This window comes from Mauremys mutica, chromosome 1, assembly GCF_020497125.1.
Source record: "Mauremys mutica isolate MM-2020 ecotype Southern chromosome 1, ASM2049712v1, whole genome shotgun sequence".
In the NCBI taxonomy this organism is placed as follows: Eukaryota; Metazoa; Chordata; order Testudines; family Geoemydidae; genus Mauremys; species Mauremys mutica.
In genome coordinates, this window is record NC_059072.1 from 155,645,474 (window position 1) to 155,667,944 (window position 22,471).

The window sequence follows — 22,471 nt, forward strand, 5'->3', positions numbered from 1 at the left end:
CAGTTCATTTAAGATTACCACAGTTCTTTTAGAAATTTTCACTAAATTGTAGACTGGGTAATCTGGATTAGCTCAGGTTGTTTGCTTGATCTGGTTAGTTAGCATAGCATAGTTCGTTCCCTTAACATAGTACAAAGGAGAACCAACTCTGCCTAGCTATTACAGATCAGGATGCCACCTAATATGAGGGGCAGGTTATCACACACCTTGCTACGGCAGGGTTTTTACACCTTCCTCTGAAGCATCTGGTACTGGACTAGATGGACCTCGGAGTCTGATCCATTATGGTAGTTCTTGTGGTCTTACTCCTGAATGCCTTTGATCCGTAGTCCTGGCTGCCCTTGGAGCTTTGTCAGTGGATGAATGAGGGTCTCTCTTGCTTCCTCTTGATCGAGAATGCAAAACCTATTGGCCCTTCTCCCAGAGAGAATAGTGGGCTCTACAGTTTCATTCATCTCTTCTCTGCGGATTGCCATTTCTCTTTCACTTGTAATGACCGTATGTTCCTCTCTGCATGTGCACATTTCTCCGATTACATCAGTATCTACAGTGACAACCCTAGCCCTCCACCGAGTATGTAGTGTGACTTTGTGGCTGGCCACTAGGGTTACTTAGGAGTGATGGTCACCTCCCTTTGACTTGTGTGATATGTTGCAGAGACAAAAGGGGCTTAATTTATGGTACAGAAGTCCTGAGGTACTGGTAGGACTTTTGGTCCTGCTTTCTCCTGAGATAATGGTTTATCCACTAAATAGCCCTTTGTGTGCTATGACTTCCTGTCTTCCTCTGTCTACTCTAGGTTTCCCTATTGTAACAATGGCTCCTCATTGTGACCTGGAATCCTCTCAAGGTCCCATTGTACAAAAAAGTGATCCTCCCACACAGCTTTCCATCCTTAGTGAATCTATCATGGATCCCCAGGTAATGTACTCTTTAGATGGACTGTATAGTAAATGCAAATAAACGACGTTTTCAGTGCCGAGTTCTGTGGCTATGTCTTCACTTGCATGAAAGTCAGGAAATCCAAAATTAAAGTTCCTAAGCTATCCTAAATCAGCTCTTTTGTGTATAGTATATATAATCATGTTTAACACTGCGTACAGAGATAAAACTACATATATTATGTAGAAAATAATTTATTTTGGGTTGCTTTGGGAACCCTGACTTTGGATTTCCTGACCTTTTTGTACAAAAAGCATCAGCTTTGATGTTGCATTAATGTGGTTTCGTTTGTGTTTAATTATTTAAAAGTAAAAGTAGAAGTGATTGATTAAATCTGGAACCAATTTCTCTGACCTTTAGCTAAATATGCACACATTGAAATATACTCAGACACCTTTATTTCAGTGCAGTGATATCTCTGTATGTGGCTATTTCGCTGACTGCATTCAGGGGGTTCTTTTGATGTTCACTTAAGTGTGTTTCTTAACTAATGTTTTTTTTTTTGTAACCATAGCAGAGCCTGCGTATTGCAAGTTTGAACTTTTAAAACAAAAGTTTTGCTTTAGATGAGTAAAGTTTGAATAAATTTAATGTGCTTTTCCCCCTTAGATAACTCAGAGATCTGAAATTGTACCAAAAATAACTTAACGTTGAGAACAAGGATAAGAGACTTCATCCCAAAGGGCTACTTTTCAGAAAAGTTACAAGTGACAGAAAATAGGGTCTTGGCATGAAAGTGTCATCTCTACCTTAAGTGTAATCTTCCTGCTATGATTCAGTACTAATATTTACACCATAGCACCTTGTACAAATACATAGTATCCTAAACTGAATTCAGGACTGCTCTGCCAGTCAGACTGGGTTCTTTTTAAATGAAGGCATTAATTATTTGCATTTTTTGCTGTGGCCTTTGATTTATATATGTAGCATATTCTATCTCTGCATGTGAGTTGTATGATAAGTTGAAAGTCTAGGCTTTCCAGAGGAAGCTAGGGGAGGCAAGTACCCAACCACCATTGAATTTCAGTGAGATTTGGGTGTCCAACTCTCTTCTGCTCTATTGAAAATCCTGACCAAAGATCCTGTTGTAAAGCATACACAGGGTAAAATTCCGGTTACTGCAGGAGACCTTAATTCTGAACTGACTTTTTCCTAAGTTACGTGCACGATGAAATATCATCCTTTTCATTGTATTATGTCACTTTTTATGCATATGCTGTAAATGCAATTCATGTGTGGGGGTTTATATATAAACTACATTGCAATCTAAACAAAATTGTTTTAAAGTGGATCATTCAAAACATAGGAAATGCCAGAATCTAGTTGCTCTGGCAGTATTAATTCTGCCACTTAATTACATGATCATATGTTATGTTTTTCCACAATACCCCTGTCTCATTTGATGGCTAGAAAGGCCACTACTAAGGAAATGAGGCAGCTGTTAATATTTTTTATCCTCCATCATTGTCCTCCCTTGCCTTACTGCACACATCCAAACAAAGCATTGAATATTGAAGTATTCATTTCCTGTGGTCTTTTCTAGAGTACTCATCGCTGTAGTATCCCAGTACTTCACAAACATTAATGAATTTATTTCCTGTCTTCTCTGTAAGTTTAGAGTATTTTTGTCCATATTTTAGAGGTGAACTACAATAAAGAGACTTGTTTTCTGGGAAGTGTTTCTAGTGAACTACTTTATTTTTTTCCTTTCTGAAGGATGGATTTAAATTGCTGTGCTGTAACATTTGAGATGTCTTTTGTGTTTTTCCGAGACAGGCTCTCAATGAAGTAGAAGGGGATGGTTCCTCCAACTGTCAATCAGAGGACAGTGTGAATGAACAGGATGTGTCTTTGCACTTCAGGTCCAACATTGACACAAACAGGTCAGTGTGTGTTTCTGTCTGTCAGTCCACTATCATAAGGCTTCTGTCTCCATAGTGTTTTAATAGCACAATCAGATGTCCAAACACCTTTGTGCTTTCTCCCATCGCTATCTCTTATGCACAGGAGTTGCTCCCCATAAATATCCACAAAGCTGTTACGATTATCCTCCTTCAAATCTCTCCTTAAAACTCACCTCTCCCATGATACCTACAAAACACTTGGCAGTGACTAGGCACTTGGTGAACTGTGACTGATATTTATTACACTTACCATAATTCTCTTTGTTACCTTGTGTCGTGTGTCTCTTCCTCCCCCCCCCCCCCCCGGTCTCATATTTGCATTGTAAGCTATTTGGGGACAGGGGTCTTCTTTCAGTTGTATGGACAGTGCCTAGTGCAGTGGGCTCCCATTCCGTATTTGGACCTCTAGGCACTACCTCAGTACAAATAATAGGTTGACTTGTGGAATTGGATTGGTAGTTGAAACCTTAATAGCAATTAAGAGCACCCAGAGAGGAGAGAGTGTAAAGGGAAAAGAGGGCAGGCTAAGAACAGGACTTTGTGGGACCTTAGTGGACTGCAAGACATTGGAAGAGAAGGACCCATTGACAGACATGGAAGGCATGATCAAATAGGAGAATCAGAAGAGAACTGCATTGTGAGTCCAGAACAGATAATATATCAAGAAGAAGGTGTGATCAACCGTGTCAGAAGCAACAGAAATGTCAAGAATGATGAAGATGGAGTAGAAACCTTTGGACTTGGCTAAAAAGAGCCTGTTAAACTTTAAGAGCTGTTGCACAGTAGTGAAGAGGCTAAAAGGCAGATTGGGGCGGGGGGATGATCAAGGATGGAGTTAGGAACTTGAGGTAACAGTTTCATATGATATGTTCTGTTACCTCATATGAGGGATAGAAGGGAGGGGTAGTAGTCAGAGGCAGTTAAAATTTGTGGGTTGTCTTTTGGGGGTGGGAGATGACTACAGCATGCTTGTATCTGTAGAGGAAAGGACTGAGGGAGGTCAGGAGTTGGGAGGGAATGGGGTCAATTGCACAGATGGCTGTAGGGAGATAGAAAGTGCGTCAGAAGCCTCAGTGTTAGTCATAGAGGTGAAAAAGTTGGAGGTGGAGGAAAGAAGAACAGGGGAGAGAGGCGATCATAGCAGACCTCATCTTTTTTGCATGTGCCAAACAAAGACTAGAACTTTTGCACTGAAGAGTTAATCACTCATGCAAAACTCATAATCCTGGAAAAGAAGTTAAGCATATTCCTATCATCCTTAACTTATGCAAATATATGCTCACTATAGCTAACATATCCTCCATATACACCATTCATCATCACAACTCCATTATTTGTGTTTTAACTCTCAGTAGTGATCTCTCTCTCTCTCTCCCTCTCAGAAGCATATATGCGTATGTACTTATGTGTTGAATAACTGGAGGTTGAAAGAGTGTCTTGTGAGTGCTATAAGGGGGTAGATCATGTATGTGTTTCATTGTATAAGGTATGTGCTCAGTAATAAGGTTGGCTAGTATTTAAGATGTTTGAGCGATTGTGGGTAGTGGTGTGCGTTTGTTGAAGGTCTGCTGTATGTGTTGGTGGATTAGTGTGGATGTCTGTAGTGGGTGTAGGTGTAGTATGGTTCGTATAGACTTACCTTTTTGTTTCCTTCGATTGTGGTTCTCCGTCAGTGTTGTATTGACTTCAGCAACTTATATTGTGAATGAAATTTTATATAGAATTTTTATTACATTTGGCCATGTTGGTTTGCAACTATAGCAATGTGTATTTGAGTTGACTGAGGAAAGTAGCATTGGGTTTGAAGGCTGTTTTGTTGGAGTTCTTAAAGTAGCACACTTGCTGGTGTCATTGGAGGACATGTCAAATGTCACATCATCATGGCCTGCTCTATGCTTAAAGCTTAGCTTGGCATAGCCAAAGCACTCAGGAATGTGAAAAATCCACACTCCTGAGTGCCGCAACTACGCTGGCCTAAAACCCTGCTGTAGATGCAGCTAAATCAACAGAAGCATTCATCTGTCAACCTAGCTACCATCACTTGGGAAGGTGGAGTTACTATAATGGTATAAGAAACCTTTCTGTCATTGTAGTGTGCATCTACACTACGGGGTTACAGCCGTGGTGCTGTAGCCATGCCACTGTAACCTTCATAATGTAGACCAACCTTGTGTTGGTTACAGTGGAGGAGTACTTGTGTAATTAAAATAGAGTGGGGAAGGATTTAACTCATTTCTAGGATTTTGAGGCTTTGTATTAATGGGGAATTTGAGCAATTTTAACTACTTTTTACTCCTCAGGGCATTCTTGTGGCTTCATTTTGATTCCTCATCAGAGAGTCATTTTTCTGCAGGAAAGCAAAGAAATCTATGGGGGACATAGATTCTGCACGTGCAGTGGCACAGAATTCCCCCAGGAGTAAAGACTTTTTGAGAGGCTTTTTACAGATAGATGGTAAAGATTAGCTGTAAGCATTGTCATTTCTGAGTTCATTGTACCCTTGCACACTCTCTTATGCTTATATATAGGCTACTTCACTTACTGAAAGAAGAAAATGCTGCTGGGGCTTCCCAGCTATGGGCTGAGAAGCAACTGAGAACACCTACCCCATCGCAGAAAGCAAATGTAGCTGTGACTCCAACAACTGCTTTGCCATCATCAGGAGCTGCAGGTTTGGCTCTGCTAGAACATTAACTCTCAAAGGACATAGGCTGCTAACAGCATCTTACTCAGAATAATCTTAATGGAGAGGAAGGGACAGGATATTTTCAGAAATCTGAGTTGGGTTAGCAGAGCAAGGCGCTGGCGGTTTGAATGTGTTTATATATAGAGACAAGGTGGGTGAGATACCTTTTATTGGACCAATTTCTGTTGGCGAGGGAGACAAGCTTTAGAGCTATACAGAGCTCTTCTTCAGTCTGGGAAAGGTACTCAGTGTCACAACTAAATACAAGGTGGAACAGATTGTTTAGCATCAGTAGTTAACACGTATTCTAAGTGAAGTGACCTGTTAATATCTCTCCAGTCATAGGACAAAAAAGGGGGGTTTAGTGGGTTACAGATTATTGTAATAAATCATAAATCCAGTGTCTTTATTAAGTCCCATTATTTTTAGTGTCTAGCAAAGTTATGAATTTAAGCTCCCAGGCTCATCTTTTGAAGTTGTTGTGCAGGTTCCCTTTGAGGATGAGGACTAAGAGGTCAGATATGGAGTGATTTGTTTTGTGAAAAGTGTTTGCCCACGGGTGATATGGTGTTTTTGTCTCTTATCATTTTGCTATGTGAGTTCATTTGAGAGTGTAGTTATTGTCTGGTTTCACCCACATAGTTGTTGCAACATTTAGTGCAGTGGATGAAATATTTTACAGTTAATCAGTTAAAGTTATGTGCGTGTGTGTGGGTGTGTATGTGTGATTTTTGTTTGTTTTTTAATCAGCCCTCAATGCTACCAGAGTAGTCCAGAGAGTCCATTCAAGGCTTCAGAATGAAGATGAAGAGCAGACTTCAGATTCCTCTTACACTGTGAGACAAGTGCTGAACCCAAACCCAAGAAAGCAAAAGCAAGTTTCAACAAAAGGTTTGATCCTTTTAAAATGAATATTTCATCCAAAGACACTGTCTCAAGTACAAGTTAATCTGCCTTCCTCCAGTGTCCCTTAAAGCTCTGGTTGAGACCATATTTTCATTAAACGGTGCTGATTATCAATGTAATTTATTGGAGTTAAAAGTCAAGATACGGTAGCAATTTAGAACTTAACCTGATAATAAAGAAGTCTCCTCTTTCCCTGCTTGTGATCCCTGGTTATAGTACACTCTTTGCTTGGAGTTTACTTTCAGCTCTGGTATTTGCTAAGATTACAGAGAGAGAAGTAGTGACTACGTAGCTAAGGTTGCATTGTGATTTGCTCACAAAGGACTGAAATCTTGTTTTGAATTTAGTCTCCAAATTTGGCACCAACAGCCCTTCAGGGGACAATTTGAAATTTTCATTTAAATTGTTTTAGGAAAATACTTACTAATTTTTAGGAACCATTTTTAAATGAAATTTGGTCTGGATGTTGTCTGAATTTTTTTGGGTGCCTCTGACTTTAAAAGGAGGAGGGGGACCCAAAACAGTCTCTCTACCCTGGTCCATCCCAATTACTAAAATGTCTCTCTCATAATGCTGTATGGATAGGACACTTAGGAAATTTGGCAATTCTGTGTATAAAGAATAGTTCCCCTTACCCCTCATAACTGAATAGATTTGCATGAAGTGGCTGAGGGGGGGAAGCACAGTCTTTGTGTGTTAATACCTCGGTGCATATGGACTGGGATCCACTTCGTGCTATTACTGATTCACTGTGCAAAAGAGGCAACAATGTCATGAGGAACTAGCTCTATATGCAGTGTGGTATTGCCATTGCCAGGGCTTCATATTGCCGCTGCTGTTTTGGTACCATGAGGCAGCAGGACTGTGGGGAGCCAATTGGGAGAGCTGCCATGTAGGACATGCAAGGGTGTTTTAAGGGTTTTGGGGGATGGAGTGTCATCCATATGCTTTTGAGACTCTGGGAGGTTATAACCTTCTTCAGCAGCAGTTTTAGTCCAAGTGATTCACTCAGGGTCATCATATGAGGACTCTCTTCTGAAAAACCACAGGAAGCTTGTCAGACAGAGAAGATGCCTTAGGAGTGGAGCTGGTAGCTTAATTATAGGTGCACTTTTTGCTGCAAGTCCCATCCCACCCCCTATGCCTCAGCTCTGTTATATTTGGTTCCCCACAGCTAAGTCTTGGTCGGATGTGCCTGAGCAGGTCTCTCAAACTTTGACTCCTGCTGAGAAGCATAGCAAAGGTCCATGGGAGGTTGGGGAATGTAGATGGGATACCTTCAAGCTACTCACTTCCCTGCTAACTCACCTGTACCTCTCTACATGGCTGTCCTTATGCACTCCCTGGAACTTTTTCTGTGCTGTACTGCACGGATCTATGTATTCAATACTTAGGCCTGGTCTACACTAGGGGGGGTTCGAACTAAGGTATGCAAGTTCAGCTACGCGAATAGCGTAGCTGAACTCGAAGTACCTTAGTTCGAAGTACTTACCCGTCCTCACGGCGCGGGATCGAAGTCCGTGGCTCCACCGTCGACTCCACCACCGCTGTTCGCGGTGGTGGAGTTACGGAGTCAACGGGAGCGCGTTCGGAGTTCGATATATCGCGTCTAGATGAGACACGATATATCACAACTTCAAGAAGTCGATCGCTACCCGCCGACCCGGGCGGGTAGTATGGACGTACCCTTAGAGGTTTGTAGAAGAGTTGACTCTCTAAACGATGTTGGTTCTGCAGAAATTTAGACCAGGAGTTCCCAAAGTGAGGCCTGAAGGAGGAGAAATCCAATGTACAGTTGTCCTTCCCTGTACTTGTGGGCTGAAGGCTGTTGATCAGCTGTATATTCCCAAGGTTATTGAAGTTCACCCGCAAACAGTTTCTAATCTGCCAAGGAAGATAAAAGTATAAACAAATGGTGGAGTTGGTGCCTTTATTTTGATGTTCATTTACCAGACATTTAAATCAGGTGTGGTCTCTGCATCCTTGAAAGTCACTAGGGTAGCCCTCAGAGTTAAGTCTAGTTTCTGAGGATTTAGAAACAACCTGTATTAATCTAAATGACTAGGATGCATCTATCTTTGATGTTCCTTTGTTCATTATAGTGCTGGAACAGAGTACTTCTCCCACAGTTGGAATTTAAAGGATTTTTTTTTGTCTGTCTCTCTTTCAGCGAAAAGAAATCATACTGCACAGATGGCTTCCAAACAGAGAAGAAATGATTCTCTTGCTAATGCAGTTTCCTTCGAACTCCCAAGTGGCAATAAATCCAGCTTGGATGTCCTGAATCGCATGATTCATGAAGTGGAGCATGAAATGGAGGAATATGAGCGATGGACAGGCCGTGAGGTACAGAGAATGCAAAACGGTCATGGCCTCACAGGGTTCACCGTGTCACTGGTGAACACACTCTGTCGTCTGATGCGCTACCTCAAGGAGGTGAGTAGATATTATCTGAACTGCTCCTGTAGCTAGAATGAATAAGCACAAGGATTATAGATTAATTTACAGCCTTAACTTTGACATTTCCTAACTTTCAGCTCCTTTACTTTGCAATCTCAATATCTTTAATAGTTTTGTTAGGATTTTTTAAATTGCACACAAACAAGATAAAATTATTAATTCAGCAGAAACTATGCTCTCTCTAATAAACGGCAGGAGTTCACTGAACTGAAATGGAGGAGGCCTCCCATTTACTTCAATGAGAGATGTAGTCCACTTAGACAAAAAACAACTGATTGTGAACAAAGCAACATTTAAACACACCCAATATTCTGAATATGCATTTAATTTTTATAGTTTAAAAAGTGTTCTATCTGTCTTAGGTATGTGGGCTCTGGGATTAGTTATATGCTAATGATCTCAGTCCCTTCCTGGTTCCTCCACGTGTGCCTGGGAACTACATCACAGCACCTAGCTACTACTTGTTTCACAGTGAACTGCTCTGCTCTGAGCACAGGGTTTTTTAGACCCTTTCGTTTGGATGACAGTCCTCCTTTCTGTTGTGTTGCTTCCTTGTGCTGTGTTCCCCTCACTGAGAACACTGGGCCAAGGCCTGGATTGTGAAGATTTGGGTAGGCTATACCCCTGGGTCTGAGGCACAGATGAAGTTGTATCACAAACAGCAGAGGCTGGTCCCTCACCCTAGTTGAAAAATACTGTTGACCAGGCAAGGCTGAAGATGGGCTGAAATTGATTCCTGGCCATCTGTCACGGTCTTCATTGGAAGTGAGTCTCCATTCAGGTCTTGAGAGAGTTGAGTGGTGTCCAGCCCATAGATATGGACTGTGGGCCATGCACAGGGCCAGCTCTAACTTTTTTGCTGCCACAAGCAAAAAAAAAAAAAAAAAAAGCGCTGCCCTGCCGTCTCACTCACACTCACACACACCGCGAGCGCTGTGCTGCCCCCAAGCCCCCGCAAGTACTGCGCCGCCCCAAGCTCCCTGCCCCAAGCACCTGCTTGGTCAGCTGGTGCCTGGAGCCAGCCCTGGCCATGCAGTCAAACCCTGATTGAGAGGGATACAGCCACAGCAGTGTGACTTATTGGGCTGTCCCCTGTTTTTTTTGCAGTGGCTAAGCCAAATACAGCCATACCATATTTGATACTGGTAACCCTTGGGACTGTCCCCTTGGTGGTGGTGCTTGTGCACCCAGAGACCCTTGTTCCTTACTGAGATGCTGCCTGTAAGATACCATCACAGTCCACTGTCTTCTCCTTAAAGCTATTATGGGGGTTATGCTTGGGAGGACTCTGCAGCCCTGGTTTATTTGCCCAGCTAACCTCCCTCCCCCTTCAGCGAGCTAGGAGTTGCCAAAGGATGGGCTACACATCCTAGAAAAAGAGCATTCCAAGAGGTTTTGGAGCCTCCAGAGAGGTTATTTCCTCTTCCTCTGTGGAGAGTGAACCCTCCTCTGGCTCCCGTCCTAGAGATACAGACTCAAAATCCAGAACTTTTGATAGGATATTGGTACATTACCCTTAAAATAAGTAATGCAGGAAGGAAAACTCTGGTCTCTTGAATCCTTTGCTACGGTTACCTCTAAATATAAAAGCAAGAGACGCTTCATTTCAAACACTAAAATCTCTTTGGAGGAGGCAATAAATGCAGAATAGCTCTATGAAAAGGGGAGGGGAAAAAACCCTCTACTGCTGAGATCTATGCCAAACTGTATAAGATACCTAAAGAAAAGTGGAATAGATTTGGTCATGTTCCTGAAGTGAATTCTAAAATCTTCTTACTGCTTTTACTTATATACACCTCTACCCTGATATAACGCGACCCGATATAATACGAATTCGGAAAGAACGTGGTAAAGCAGTGCTCCGGGGGGGGGGGGGGGCTGCGCGCTCCGGCAGATCAAAGCAAGTTTGATATAACATGGTTTCACCTATAACACAGTAAGATTTTTTTTTTTTGGCTCCCGAGGACAGCGGGGTAGAGGTGTATAAAAAAACAAAGCCACTCATCCTGTTAATGCTATTTTCCTCAAAGTTCCATTGGACAAAAAAATTAGAGCATTGACACATCTCAGTAGTGGTTTGTGCTGTGTGTGCCCTACCTCCACTTTGAAAGCCTTCCTCTCCTGGTACATCATAAACAAAGCACGTAAGACTAGGAGACACATTTGGCTGCAGTCACTGACCCCGTCCCTCATCACCACTACGGCCCAGAGCTCTTATTTCAGACTGGTTTGAGTCCCCCAAAAGTATGGAATAGTTCTGCTCAGTCCTGGCTCTGCCCATACCTAAACCAATCAGTCTGGTGCACCCAGGTCAGGCTAGAAAATCTATCCCTCCAAGTTTTAAGAGATTCAGAAAGTGGATTACCTGTGTTCCATAGGCTTAAAAGAGATATACCAGCATGTCTCCTTCCATCTGCCTGTCAGTATTTGTGCTTCACTCTGGAGAGTTATCATTTACAATACATGATCCTCTTTTTGTCCCCCTCTTTGGCCTCTCAGCTTTTCTCCAAGATTTTGATAGCCCTGATTACCTCCCTCAGGGAGGAGGAGATTGTCATCTGTATAGCAGTAAATGTAATTCTCATCCAGTCCAGTGCCAGCAGAAGCCATCTGAGGTGCCCAGTTGGGTAATTCAGGCTCTGCAGAGGCACAGCTTTGTCTTTAACCTGGAAAAGAGCTCCCCAACACTTCTCAGGATCTCCAGCATTTGGGGGCCAGATTCTGCATTCTAAGAATAAAGGATGTAGATCCTCTTATTCATAACTCACAGACAACCACTTGGAGGAGCATTCTGCCTGCTTGATCTGATGTGTCTAGCACAGTCCAGTGGATCTTTCTCTACACACAGCCTCTCCAGGTTCTCATTTTCTCTGTGGAGAATCACAGTGAGGATTCCACTTGTAGTTCACTGTATCTTGCGTCATCAGTGCTGTGGTAGCACGATATACAAAACTCAAGGAAAACCTCTTTCAGATCCAGCAGTGACAAGGATTGTCATAGACACCTGTATCAGCCTTCATGCTGCCACACTCATAGCGTAGCAAATGATCTTCAGCCGAATCTAGGAGGAGCATCAGCTGGCTGGAGATCAGTGCCATTACTAATGTCCTGAGACACCTCTCCCCTCTCTTAACCACCACTGATGACAAGATGGCAGTGGTCTATGTCAACAGGCCAGGCAGGACTCTCCTCTCCTCGTTGCAGGTGAGAGGAAGCATCTAGAATTCTCCATGGATAGAGAGGAAATGTCTCTCCATTGCATTAGCTTATGTTAAAGGATAAGATCAATTTACAAACTGTTGATCTCAGAGGAGGGGGATCTGAACAACAAGATCCTTTGCTTAATGTCCCTCTAAAGGGGCATTTTCTAAATGCACTTGTTTTGCCTCCAACAAGGAAAAAAAATTCGGATCTCTTCTGCTCCCAGCCCTGGTTGAAACAATACTGGAGAACAGATGCCTTCTCCTTCAGTTGGTCTGACCTCTCTTCACTAGAATGGCCAGGAAGATCAAGCCAGACATGAGTAGCACAAAGCACTGTCAAGCACCAGCACCCTTAACTCTACATTGTCTTGTGTGTGTAATCCTGTAGTATGGAGTTGAAGTTGGCGTAGAGTGAGAATGCTTCACCAAGAGCTGTTTATGCCTTTTTCATAAGGGCTGTGAAGAAAGAAGCATAGGAGTTTAAAAGGTCTTCCCTACTCCTGTGCCATCATGGGAGAGTGGGGAAGGGACAGTAACACAAGTCAAGTAGAGTATCAGTTTGTATGCGCAGTAAACAGGATTGCGATGGTAACACTGATGTCACCTAAAAGCTGCATTTCTATGGCTTTGGCTACACTTACACTTCAAAGCGCTGCCGTGGCAGCGCTTTGAAGTGTAAGTGTAGTCAAAGCGCCAGCGCTGGGAGAGAGCTCTCCAAGCGCTGTCCGTACTCCACCTCCCTGTGGGGAATAACGGACAGCGCTGGGAGCCGCGCTCCCAGCGCTGGGGCTTTGACCACACTGGCGCTTTGCAGCGCCGCAATTTGCAGCGCTGGAGAGGGTGTGTTTTCACACCCTGCTGCAGCGCTGCAAATTTGTAAGTGTAGCCAAGCCCTATGCTAACTTGATAGTGAGGTTTGGAGTTACTCCCTTTTGTAAACATAAACCTGTATTGATTGTGTTTTTCTTCCCCCCGCCCCACCCCCCCAGGGTGAGATGCAGCTGCGTCAGGAAGCAACAATGAGGCAGCAGCTTGAGGGGATGCTGCATGAACACAGAGCACTGATTGATGCTCTGACAACTGAAATCTTTCTGGTCAGAGAAGAAAATGCTGCCATACAGGTACAAAGAGCTGCTGAGTCTTTCCTTTGACACCCTATGAAGCCCAAGGCAGGATCTAATGCAGTGAAAGATTTTAAGCAGGTTCTTTATCTCTAGAATGACGTGTCTGAGTTGACATGCATTGGCAGAGCAGCATAGGGGGCAAAGGACTTTAACAACAAGGGACGGCACTACAAATCAGCGTTGAAAATGTGATAGTTAAAGAATCCGAGGAACGTAATAGCAAGGGACATTGTGATATAGGAAGTGTAATGCCAACCCTCAGTGCCTCATTCTAACTAGTGGTATATTTTCCTCACTTCAGCAAGCTCCAAATTCCTATCAATTAAAAACGTTTCTCATTGCTCCTTTTATTTTGAGAAAATCTCTTTAACCTTTGACAGAAGATTGATTTAGTACAGCTTAGCCTTACTTTAATGGATGCCTACTGTGTAGTCTGTGTGCTTAAAAATCTGCCTCTGTGCTCTCACAATATTAATACTAGAGGGGCAGTGAAGTGGAACTGACTTCAAGTCTTATCAGTTTCACTCTGCAGCTGTGGTGGATTAGGGTGGAAGTTGCAGCTATAGAATATCAGGGTTGGAAGGGACCTCAGGAGGTCATCTAGTCCAACCCCCTGCTCAAAGCAGGACAGATCCCCAGACAGATCTTAATTCCAGTTCCCTAAATGGCCCCCTCAAGGATTGAATTCACAACCCTGTGTTTAGGAGGCCAGTGCTCAAATCACTGAGCTATCCCTCCCCATAAGAGAAAGCAACCTGGGGAAGGCAGAGCAGGATGGGTGGCAGTGGGGGGTAATCAGTAAAATATGGGGCTAGTCAGGAAGGAAAAAGAAGAGAGAGAAATAGAGGAGACAAGTGCAGAGATGCGTTTGTTTGGCACCTCACTGGGATCAGATTAAAGCTTTGGCACTAAGTGGGGAAATAGATTCTTCCACTCAGAAGAATGATACATCTGTCTAATTTTTGACCTTAGAACACAGATCTCAATGTGTATGTGGCTTTCCCCCCCCCCCCTCCTTTAGAAAAGACTTCAGCAATATATGGTGGTAACAGATGAACAGCTGATTTCACTCACTCAGGCATTTAAAAGCCTCCCTATAACAGATCCTAACAGAGGGCAAAGTCCAACAGATTTTGGAGTTACAGTCAACAGTCAAGGTGAGTGTCATTTCAGCGCATTAGTAACTTCAGAATCCCAGGTGACATTTTGAAAAACACCCTCAGTTCCAAGCAACATCTGAGACAGTATGGGATAATTGCCAAGAAATCACTGACACAAACTAGAACTTGATCCAGCAGACACCTGTGTAATCTCATTGAATTCAGTGGGACAATGCCAGATAGTAACTATTATGCTTGGCAGTAAATTGTCCTACACAGACAAACATCTAGTCCTAGGCTGATTGATGGATCCCCTTTGCATAGAAAGAACTAATGGGTTAAATCTTTGTGCTTTCTAGCCACCTCCCAAATAAACCTGGGAACTATTGTCTGCTTCTATGCCACAGTAAACAGCTCTTATCTCAAACGCTCTGCCCTGAGACCGGGGCTGCTAACCTTTGGATTTTACAGACATATTGTCTTTCTTTCTATCTATCTAATCTTTCTTTCTATCTATACAGTTCTGGTTAATCTCCCCTCCTTCCCCTCACTGGCAGCTCCAAGCCTGGCTCTGGACTGTGAGGATCAGTCATGTAACCAACTATGGACCTGTGCTGTAGATGTGCTTATACCACAAACATTTCTGTTACAATGAATGACCCTTTCCTTACTCTTTCTATGAGGATTCAGCTCAGGAAGAGCCCACGTAGCTGTTCCTGCTGTGACTCCAGAGGTTTCAGAGCAAAGCTCCCCTTCTTTGAACACAAGTAACCCCTCCAAATGTTCTGTGGTCCTTGGGATGTCTTCCAAAAATACTCTTCCAAAAGAGTCAAAGCTTCAAAGCATGTTTCTTTCTGTGCCTCCTGACAAAGGAGAGTGTTTGTTCCCTTCAGACTCCTCTCTGGATGGTTCAGACACTGGAGCCAGGTATTTCTGATGCAGTAGTAGATGAGGCTAACTCATTAGTTACTTCAACAGGTATTTGATAATCAAGGAAGCCAACTGTGTCATATGAGTCCGATGGAGGAGCCGGTGCTGAGGAGGCAAATGGCACATGGGTAGAACCCTGCAAATGTGCAGATATCCACTTTATAGCCATGGACCATGTTTGCGGATCACAGATCGGATGCAGACACACATTTTGTATCCACGCAGGGCTCCACACATGGGACAGAAGCTCTGGAAGGATACTTGTAAATGGGGAAAATATAAAGGAGGATTTTCTCATTCCTTGTTAAGGTCACTGAGGAACAGTGATTCTGAGCGGTAGACTCCCCTTAATCTGACACTAGTTCGTAGCAGATGTTGATAACTATGCAATGCCTCTAACAGACCAGTTCCCTTTTGGCTCTTTACATTTAAGAGAGCTGTTATGCAGCCATTCAGTTCTGTGATCAGCCATGTCCTGCTTTATCCCTCCTACAGTTTTCCCTCTCAGGCATTGATGCCCTGAAGAAAGCTGTTAAGGGGAAAGCCAGATACAAGATCACACAAATGGGGGCTAAAGGGTGTGTGTGTGTGTGTGTGTGTGTTTTCCAACTAAGTATGATCTCAGAACCAGCTATAATACTGGAGTCATGTTTTTCATTTTGTGCTTCCCTGGCATGTCCAAAACAGATGGCAACATGCACACAAACCATCATAGGCAAGCAGTTAGATGAGAATGGCAGCCATGGTTTAGATGGCTATGTGCATACTACTTACAGAGAGTGGATTTAAAAGGAGGATATACAGCACAGAATGATTGGAAATAGAGTGGTAACAGCTACATTTCTGTCAACCAGCCCGCCTTACAATGAAGAGCCAAATACATATTCGTGTGCATTCTGATTGACTGACAGTCTCTCATGGGTGCTCTACAGTCTGATGTCCTGATTGCTGAAGTTTGTTCATTTCCATCTTGGAGATGGAAAGCCATTTCAGAAATACAGAAATAAGTTTTGTATCCTTTCCAAGTGTGCTTATTGTATAGCTCTTCATCAAAGGTAAAATACTGTTAAGTAAATTTCCCCTCCCCCCATATTTTTCAGTCATCTGAATGCAGGACCTGTCTTGATCAGAAAAATAAATTCCTTTCCTCATGTACTAAAATATTTTGTTTCTAATGCCCCCAATTCTTGCCTTGTCTGTCTTTTCAGAGAAACCTGCTTTATACTCCACTGTGCCCAGGACCGATATTTTCAGAAGGGAAAACACACTTGTATTCTCACAGGAGGAGCTGCCTGTGAAACTTCCCCAGTGGTCAAGTCCCCAAGACACTGTAGTGGCGGGCAGCAGTTTGCCAGCTCATATGTTCCAGCCTGCTGTATTGTTATCGCCGCCTAGACAGAAAAGTATCCAGGAATTCTCCCCTCTTCAGAATGGTGAGATGGTAGCCTCTCTCTTTGGACAGAATGAGATCCATATCCTTCACATATAGTGTGCTCCCTCTTTCAGAGAATCATAGAGAATATCAGGGTTGGAAGGGACCTCAGGAGATCATCTAGTCCAACCCCCTGCTCAAAGCAGGACTAATCCCCAGACATATTTTTACCTCAGTTCCCTAAATGGCCCCCTCAAGAATTGACCTCACAACCCTGGGTTTAGCAGGCCAATGCTCAAACCACTGAGCTATCCCTCCCCCCAAATATTTTATTCTTTTGTTGAATGAACTTCCACCAGGATTTGGCCTTGCCCACTTGTTTTTTGGAGGCAGCCCTTCTATGCAAGTTCACAGTTTGGGCAACTCGATGCCTGGCACCATAGGAACCTGCCTGGCATCAGAACCCAGATCTCTTGCTTCTGCAGTTGGAGCCTGTGTTTCTGCCCTCTCCTGTTTGCTTGTCTTTCTGTTGACGACCGACTCTCAATTTCCACAGCCCTTGCTGATGAGTAAGCTTTCAGTTACAAAGCATGGCGGAAAGAAAATTATCATTAATCCTCCAAAAATAATTTTTAAATGTAACCTATGTACAAGGCTTCAGTAAATTTTTAACCATATGGGAAGTCTGAAAAGTTTGCACTGTGTTGTTGTTGTTAGAGGTGATAAATGGTCTGTCATTAGATGTTAAATTTCTTAAAGAACCTGTTTTTAAAAATGTTAACTCCTAAACTATAGATTTACTTCCAAATTCTGAGGAAAAGTCACTCTGTACTCAAATGCTGTAATTTGGAGAAAGACAAACTGTGCTGGCTTAGCAGCGGGTAACTGACATGCGCTATTTTTCAGCATTGTGCACCTTTCCTCTGATATTGATTCTGGGCAGTAACAAAGCAGAGAATAACTAGAGATCAATCTTTATAAAATGGAGGACTTGCTCAGCCATAAAATAAATATTGATTTCAAAGTTCCCAACTGATATTGCAAACTGAAAAGTTCAGCTCCTCTCTTCCTGGCTCCTCAGCCCATTTCCCCTCTGCTAGCTTTAAATCCAAGTACAGTAGAACCTCAGAGTTATGATTATCTCGGGAATGGAGGTTGTTCATCATTCTGAACAAAATATGATGGTGGTTCTTTCAAAAGTTTACAACTGAACATTGACTTAATACAGCTTTGAAATTTTACTATGCAGAAGAGAAATGCTTCTTTATAACCATCTTAATTTAAATGAAACAAGCACAGAAAGTTTCCTTACCTTATCAAATCTTTTTTAAATTTTCCCTTTATTTGTTTTTTAGTAGCTTACATTTAACACAGTACTGTACTGTATTTGGGGTTTTTTGGGTTTTTTTGTTAGGGTAGGGAGTCTCTGCTGCTGCCTGATTGCGTACTTCTGGTTCTACCAGTCAGTTCATAACTCTGGTGTTGTGTAACTCTGCGGTTCTACTGCAATGGTTAAAATACTTGCAGTGACCTCTTTTGGGGAACATGAGCCAATGGTGTACCCTGAGTAGAAAACTACCCATGTCCCCATCCTCAGTTGAGTGTTACTGTTCAAGCCCTTCTCTCTGACTTAGCTCCATTAGGTTAGTGCTGCACAGTCACTCCCCATGTTGAAGACAGCTTGTTTACTGTTCCTTTACTCTTTGTCTATAGCACTGAAGAAGACAGTTCAAACATATCCTGCATCCCACATCTCTCCATCTATGGAAACCACTGTGAGAGAGCCAAACTGGCAAAAGAGCTCATCTTCCTCTGTGGGAACTCAGAACACTAATGAAGAGAATCGACTCCTCACCCAGAGGTGGCGAATTCCTCCTTCACACAAAGACTTGGAGAGTTCTTTACTGTCAGATGAGCAGCAAGGAAGAAGCACCTTGTCCCCAGTGGACAGATGGGCCATGGTTGGCTCTGAGGACGAGCAGAAGCCCAGTGCACCTGAGGAGCACACTCAAAGCAATGATCTGTTAGGACAGATAGCTGAGCTAACACTACAGAACTCTGTTATCAAAGCTCAGCTGAGCAAATTCAGAGATCGTTCTCAAGAGGCAGGGGATGGCCTGCATCAGCCAGTTACAAAGCAAAATATGAACACTAGTTCAGGATCGGCCATGCAGGGACAGGTAAGAATATAAGAGAAAGCAAAGATTGGGTTGCCCTTCATCCCCCATCTCCATTTCCCCACAAAGTATTGATTTTTGATAATTTATTTTTGGTATCAGGTTTGGGTCGGTCTCTCTCATTCCCAACTTTTGCCAGTCACTGTAAGGGAGCAAGTAGAATTTTTTTTTTTTTCTTAACCTCATCCTGTTTTGACTCCCTCATCTTCCAATTTCCCTTTCACTGGGGATTGCAAATGCAGTTCCTCATGTGAGGCCATGATAACAATGTAAGCAGCCTTTTTGAAGGTGGAAGTCAATGCTGTCTGGGTGCTGGCGAGTGAAGGATGCATGGCAGATTTAAAAAGGCTTACTCTCTTGTCCCATGTAAGCAAGACTGGCTTATCCTTCATGTCTTTGGGAAAGAGAGGCCTTTGTCTACACTAGGAAAATTGGGACCTGGAATTAACCAGCAGTGCAGCTCCATCAGTAGTGGTGTAGACAGGCCACTGCTTTGAGTAGGAATAGACAACACACACACCTGAAGCCTGCCTCCACTAGAGCCTTGATTCGTACTACCATCAGTGGAGCTGCGTAGTTGGTGAACTAGGGGTCCTAATTTTCCTAGTGTAGCTGTAGCCTAAGGGCTTAATTCTCCATTGTTTTACACAGTGTCTAGTTGTTTACAGCTGTGCAAAGTGGGCATAGAATGGGTCACATTACGCTCAGTTTGCACAGGGGTGTGTGTGTAAAATATATATAATTTTGCAAGAAACAAAGCAGTAGAAAATAGGCCCTGAGAAAGTAAGCCTGGTTTAAAGAAACAGGAGATTTGTTTTACCATCTTGGAACACTTTCTCCCCTGCACATCTAAAACATGCTTCTTTAGTGAAACATTTGCTTGACTTTGGTTGGTTGATTGGAGTGATATAGAGAAGAAAGCTTTATGCTGTCTGCTGTGGGCAGTTTAACTTCATGACAAGATGCATTTAATCTGTCAAGCAACAAGATGCTAGAGCAAAAGGCACATAAAATCAAAGGTTTACCTGAAAGATGCTCTAACTTTTTAAAGTTACTGAAACCAAATTCAGCCTGAAGGGTCAGTTTATATGAAAACACTTAATCTACTGCATGCCCTCTAAGACTGCAACTTCCACATTTATTTTGTTTGTAATGATTTGTGTTTAGACTTTGCCAGAAGTACCAAAGAGCTTGGAGGAACGAATAGCAGAGCTGAACCGCCAAAGTGCAGAAGCCCGTGGTAAACTGCTGCAGCTGATAGACCAGCAAAAATTGGCCACTGTCAACCCTATCTCTCCCCCAGTATCGCCTGTTTTACCTCCCCACATAAATTGGACTGGTATGTAGTCCCTCGTCCCCCACCCCCCTTTTTTATTTTTTTGCTACACAGTAAGGTATTTACCTGTGTACCAACTATCTTCAGTTAACTAAATCAGCAATTCCCAAACAGTGTGGGCAATAGTGCACTTGCTGACAATCCACTGAAAGCTGTCTGGTCATGTGTTCTAGGCTCTCCTTGTTTATAGCTGCTAAATTTCATTAAGACAGGTCAAAATACATCAGCTAACGTTTTCCTAAAGTTACTTTTCTATGTAATTAATTGCTGCAGTTGTGTCACTGCCTGCTATATTCACTCTTCATCATGCTAATGTCCATAGAGCCATTACAATGAGTTTGTTAGCCTGCTTACAGTTTGGGCGCAGAACTAGACTTGTCAGTCATGGGCAGCAAGGGAATGCCTCCCTTTCCCGCGTTCTGCTTCCAGAGTGGCAAGCAGCTTAATGAGGCCTCCCTTCTGCAGAGCTTTTCTGAGGAAAAGTCCAATATTTTTATTTCAAATTTCTGACTTAAAAATCCCACTCAGTAATTTGGCCATCTTATTCTTAGTCAAGTCCCAGGGCTGTCTGCCTTTTGAGGAGTCTTTTTTCCCTCAGGTCTAGTTCCTTGCTGAGGACCTGCAGGATCCTCTGAGAAGATTAAACTGTATGGCACACTAGAGAATAGTCAGTGCAGAATTTATTCTTCCCTACTAGTCCAAGGATTAGCTACCATGCTATTTTTTTTTAACTGTCCAGCAGAATTAGGACTACTTAATCCTTTTCTTGAAGTAGCTGAGTGAAATAGCAAGCGAACTAAGGAAGGGAAAAAGGCTATTAGGTAATAAAACACTGAAAAAGCATAAAGGCTAGAACTCAAAGCGTGTGTGTAGGGGGTGTACAGTGCCTAGCACTATGTGATCCTGATTAGACTCGTCAGTGCCATTGCAATATAAATACAAATAGTAACTTAAGAAAATGGAGAAGTAAAAACATAAAACAGCCAGAAATGAGATACTAAATAATAAATGCATGGAGGGGTTACTGCACCTTCACCAGAATTGAGCAATCCTCCTTTACTCTCTAGAAAATGAAAAGAGGACAATTGAGGTGTCTGTTCCAGTGGCAGAAACTATGGACAGCTCCAAAGGAGATACTCCTTCTCCTGCCAGTGGGACCAGTGTAAGAAGGTAAAAACCAACTAATTAGAGTGTCTGTCTGAGTGGGTGACTGACAAATGGTGAGACAGTTTTTCCTACTGTGTTAAATTACCATATTCTCCCAGATATGATTGGCATTCTATGGTTTCATCACAGTCTAACCTGTAGAGATGGGAAATGGATTGTAACAGGGTTGCAAGTGTCTTCTGTTGAATTCACCCTGTTAGCAAGCATTGGAACCCCCTTGGGAGATTGACTGATCCCTGCTGACCCTTTGTGGCAGGAGTAGTTTAACTTTTACCTATTACAGCAACAGAAGGGGTTCTTCTGTCACTGTAGGAAATCCACCTCTACAAGAGGTGGTAGCTAGGTTGATGGAAGAATTCTTCCATTGACCTTGCAGTGCCTACACCAGGGCTTAGTTTGACTTACTACATTGCATAGGGCATGACATTTTTCACAGCCTAGCTCTGTAGTGTAGGAATTACAGGAATTAATATGGCAAGCAAGGCAATGTGGTGTAGAGTGAGCAGTGAAGTCACTTCCTGTTGGATTTACTACTTACTAACATGTTGAGTTGATGGACAGCAGCTCTTGTGACAATAAAATTGGGTAATACTTTAAAAACAAAAAGCCTGGAATTTAGTTGTTTGGGGTAGAGATGAAGATTTTTCCCCCCCCTCATTATAACAAAAGAGGATGTTTCCGTTTCAGTAACTTTTTCAATACTTGCAGTTGGCATAACAGCACTGCTCGTGACAAAGATTTAAGTGGTTTGTTGGAGGCTGCTGATCTTTTACTAGTATTCACTTCCTCCTTCTCTTTTCCACCTCACCTACAGATCTACGGGTGCTTCTAGCAAGACTTGTTCTCCATTAAGTACCACTTCGGGAAGTATGAAATTAACACCTGTCAATCAGAGAACAAAGGTAAGACTTAAATAAGGCTGCATGTTAGCATCCTCTTCAGCTATGGGCTTTCACTGCTGTGCTCTACATATGTAATGAGGATTCTAGACACATACTGTGGGCCAGATTCTGTTCTGTTTATACCTGTATAAGTCCAGAGTAAATCAACTGAAGTAAAAAGTTACTCTGATTAATAACAGAAATCAGAATCTGGGCAGCATGCAGGGGACTCCCTGATAGTATGTTAATGTAACTAGTCACGTGCCTCTAGAGACTTGGATTA

The 22,471-nt window shown here is 42.8% G+C and overlaps 2 protein-coding genes across 6 annotated transcripts in view; one reads left to right on the forward strand and one right to left on the reverse strand.

Annotated features, from left to right (window-relative positions):
- The window catches only part of SPICE1 (spindle and centriole associated protein 1), a 32,352-nt gene that overhangs the window by 6,059 nt on the left and 3,822 nt on the right, over positions 1-22,471 (forward strand). For all 4 annotated transcript variants that reach the window (XM_045001038.1, XM_045001037.1, XM_045001040.1 and 1 more), the window contains 12 exons: positions 800-921; positions 2,719-2,825; positions 5,375-5,517; positions 6,283-6,423; positions 8,609-8,874; positions 13,091-13,222; positions 14,247-14,382; positions 16,464-16,688; positions 18,341-18,807; positions 19,972-20,143; positions 21,208-21,310; positions 22,122-22,209. In XM_045001038.1, coding sequence (XP_044856973.1) covers positions 800-921; positions 2,719-2,825; positions 5,375-5,517; positions 6,283-6,423; positions 8,609-8,874; positions 13,091-13,222; positions 14,247-14,382; positions 16,464-16,688; positions 18,341-18,807; positions 19,972-20,143; positions 21,208-21,310; positions 22,122-22,209 — 2,102 coding nt within the window. The remainder of the gene's footprint in view (positions 1-799; positions 922-2,718; positions 2,826-5,374; positions 5,518-6,282; positions 6,424-8,608; positions 8,875-13,090; positions 13,223-14,246; positions 14,383-16,463; positions 16,689-18,340; positions 18,808-19,971; positions 20,144-21,207; positions 21,311-22,121; positions 22,210-22,471) is intronic.
- LOC123359010 (butyrophilin subfamily 2 member A2-like) overlaps positions 8,788-22,471 on the reverse strand; it is a 28,708-nt gene continuing 15,024 nt past the window's right edge. Inside the window, exons 5-7 of one of the 2 annotated variants that reach the window (XR_006575809.1) lie at positions 11,264-12,557; positions 10,413-10,475; positions 8,809-8,906 (exon numbers count right to left, since the gene is read on the reverse strand). The gene's annotated coding sequence lies outside the window, so the exon portion shown is untranslated. Of the gene's footprint in view, positions 8,907-10,412; positions 10,476-11,263; positions 12,558-22,471 lie in introns of both variants that reach the window. The other variant, XR_006575808.1, reaches the window with a different exon arrangement.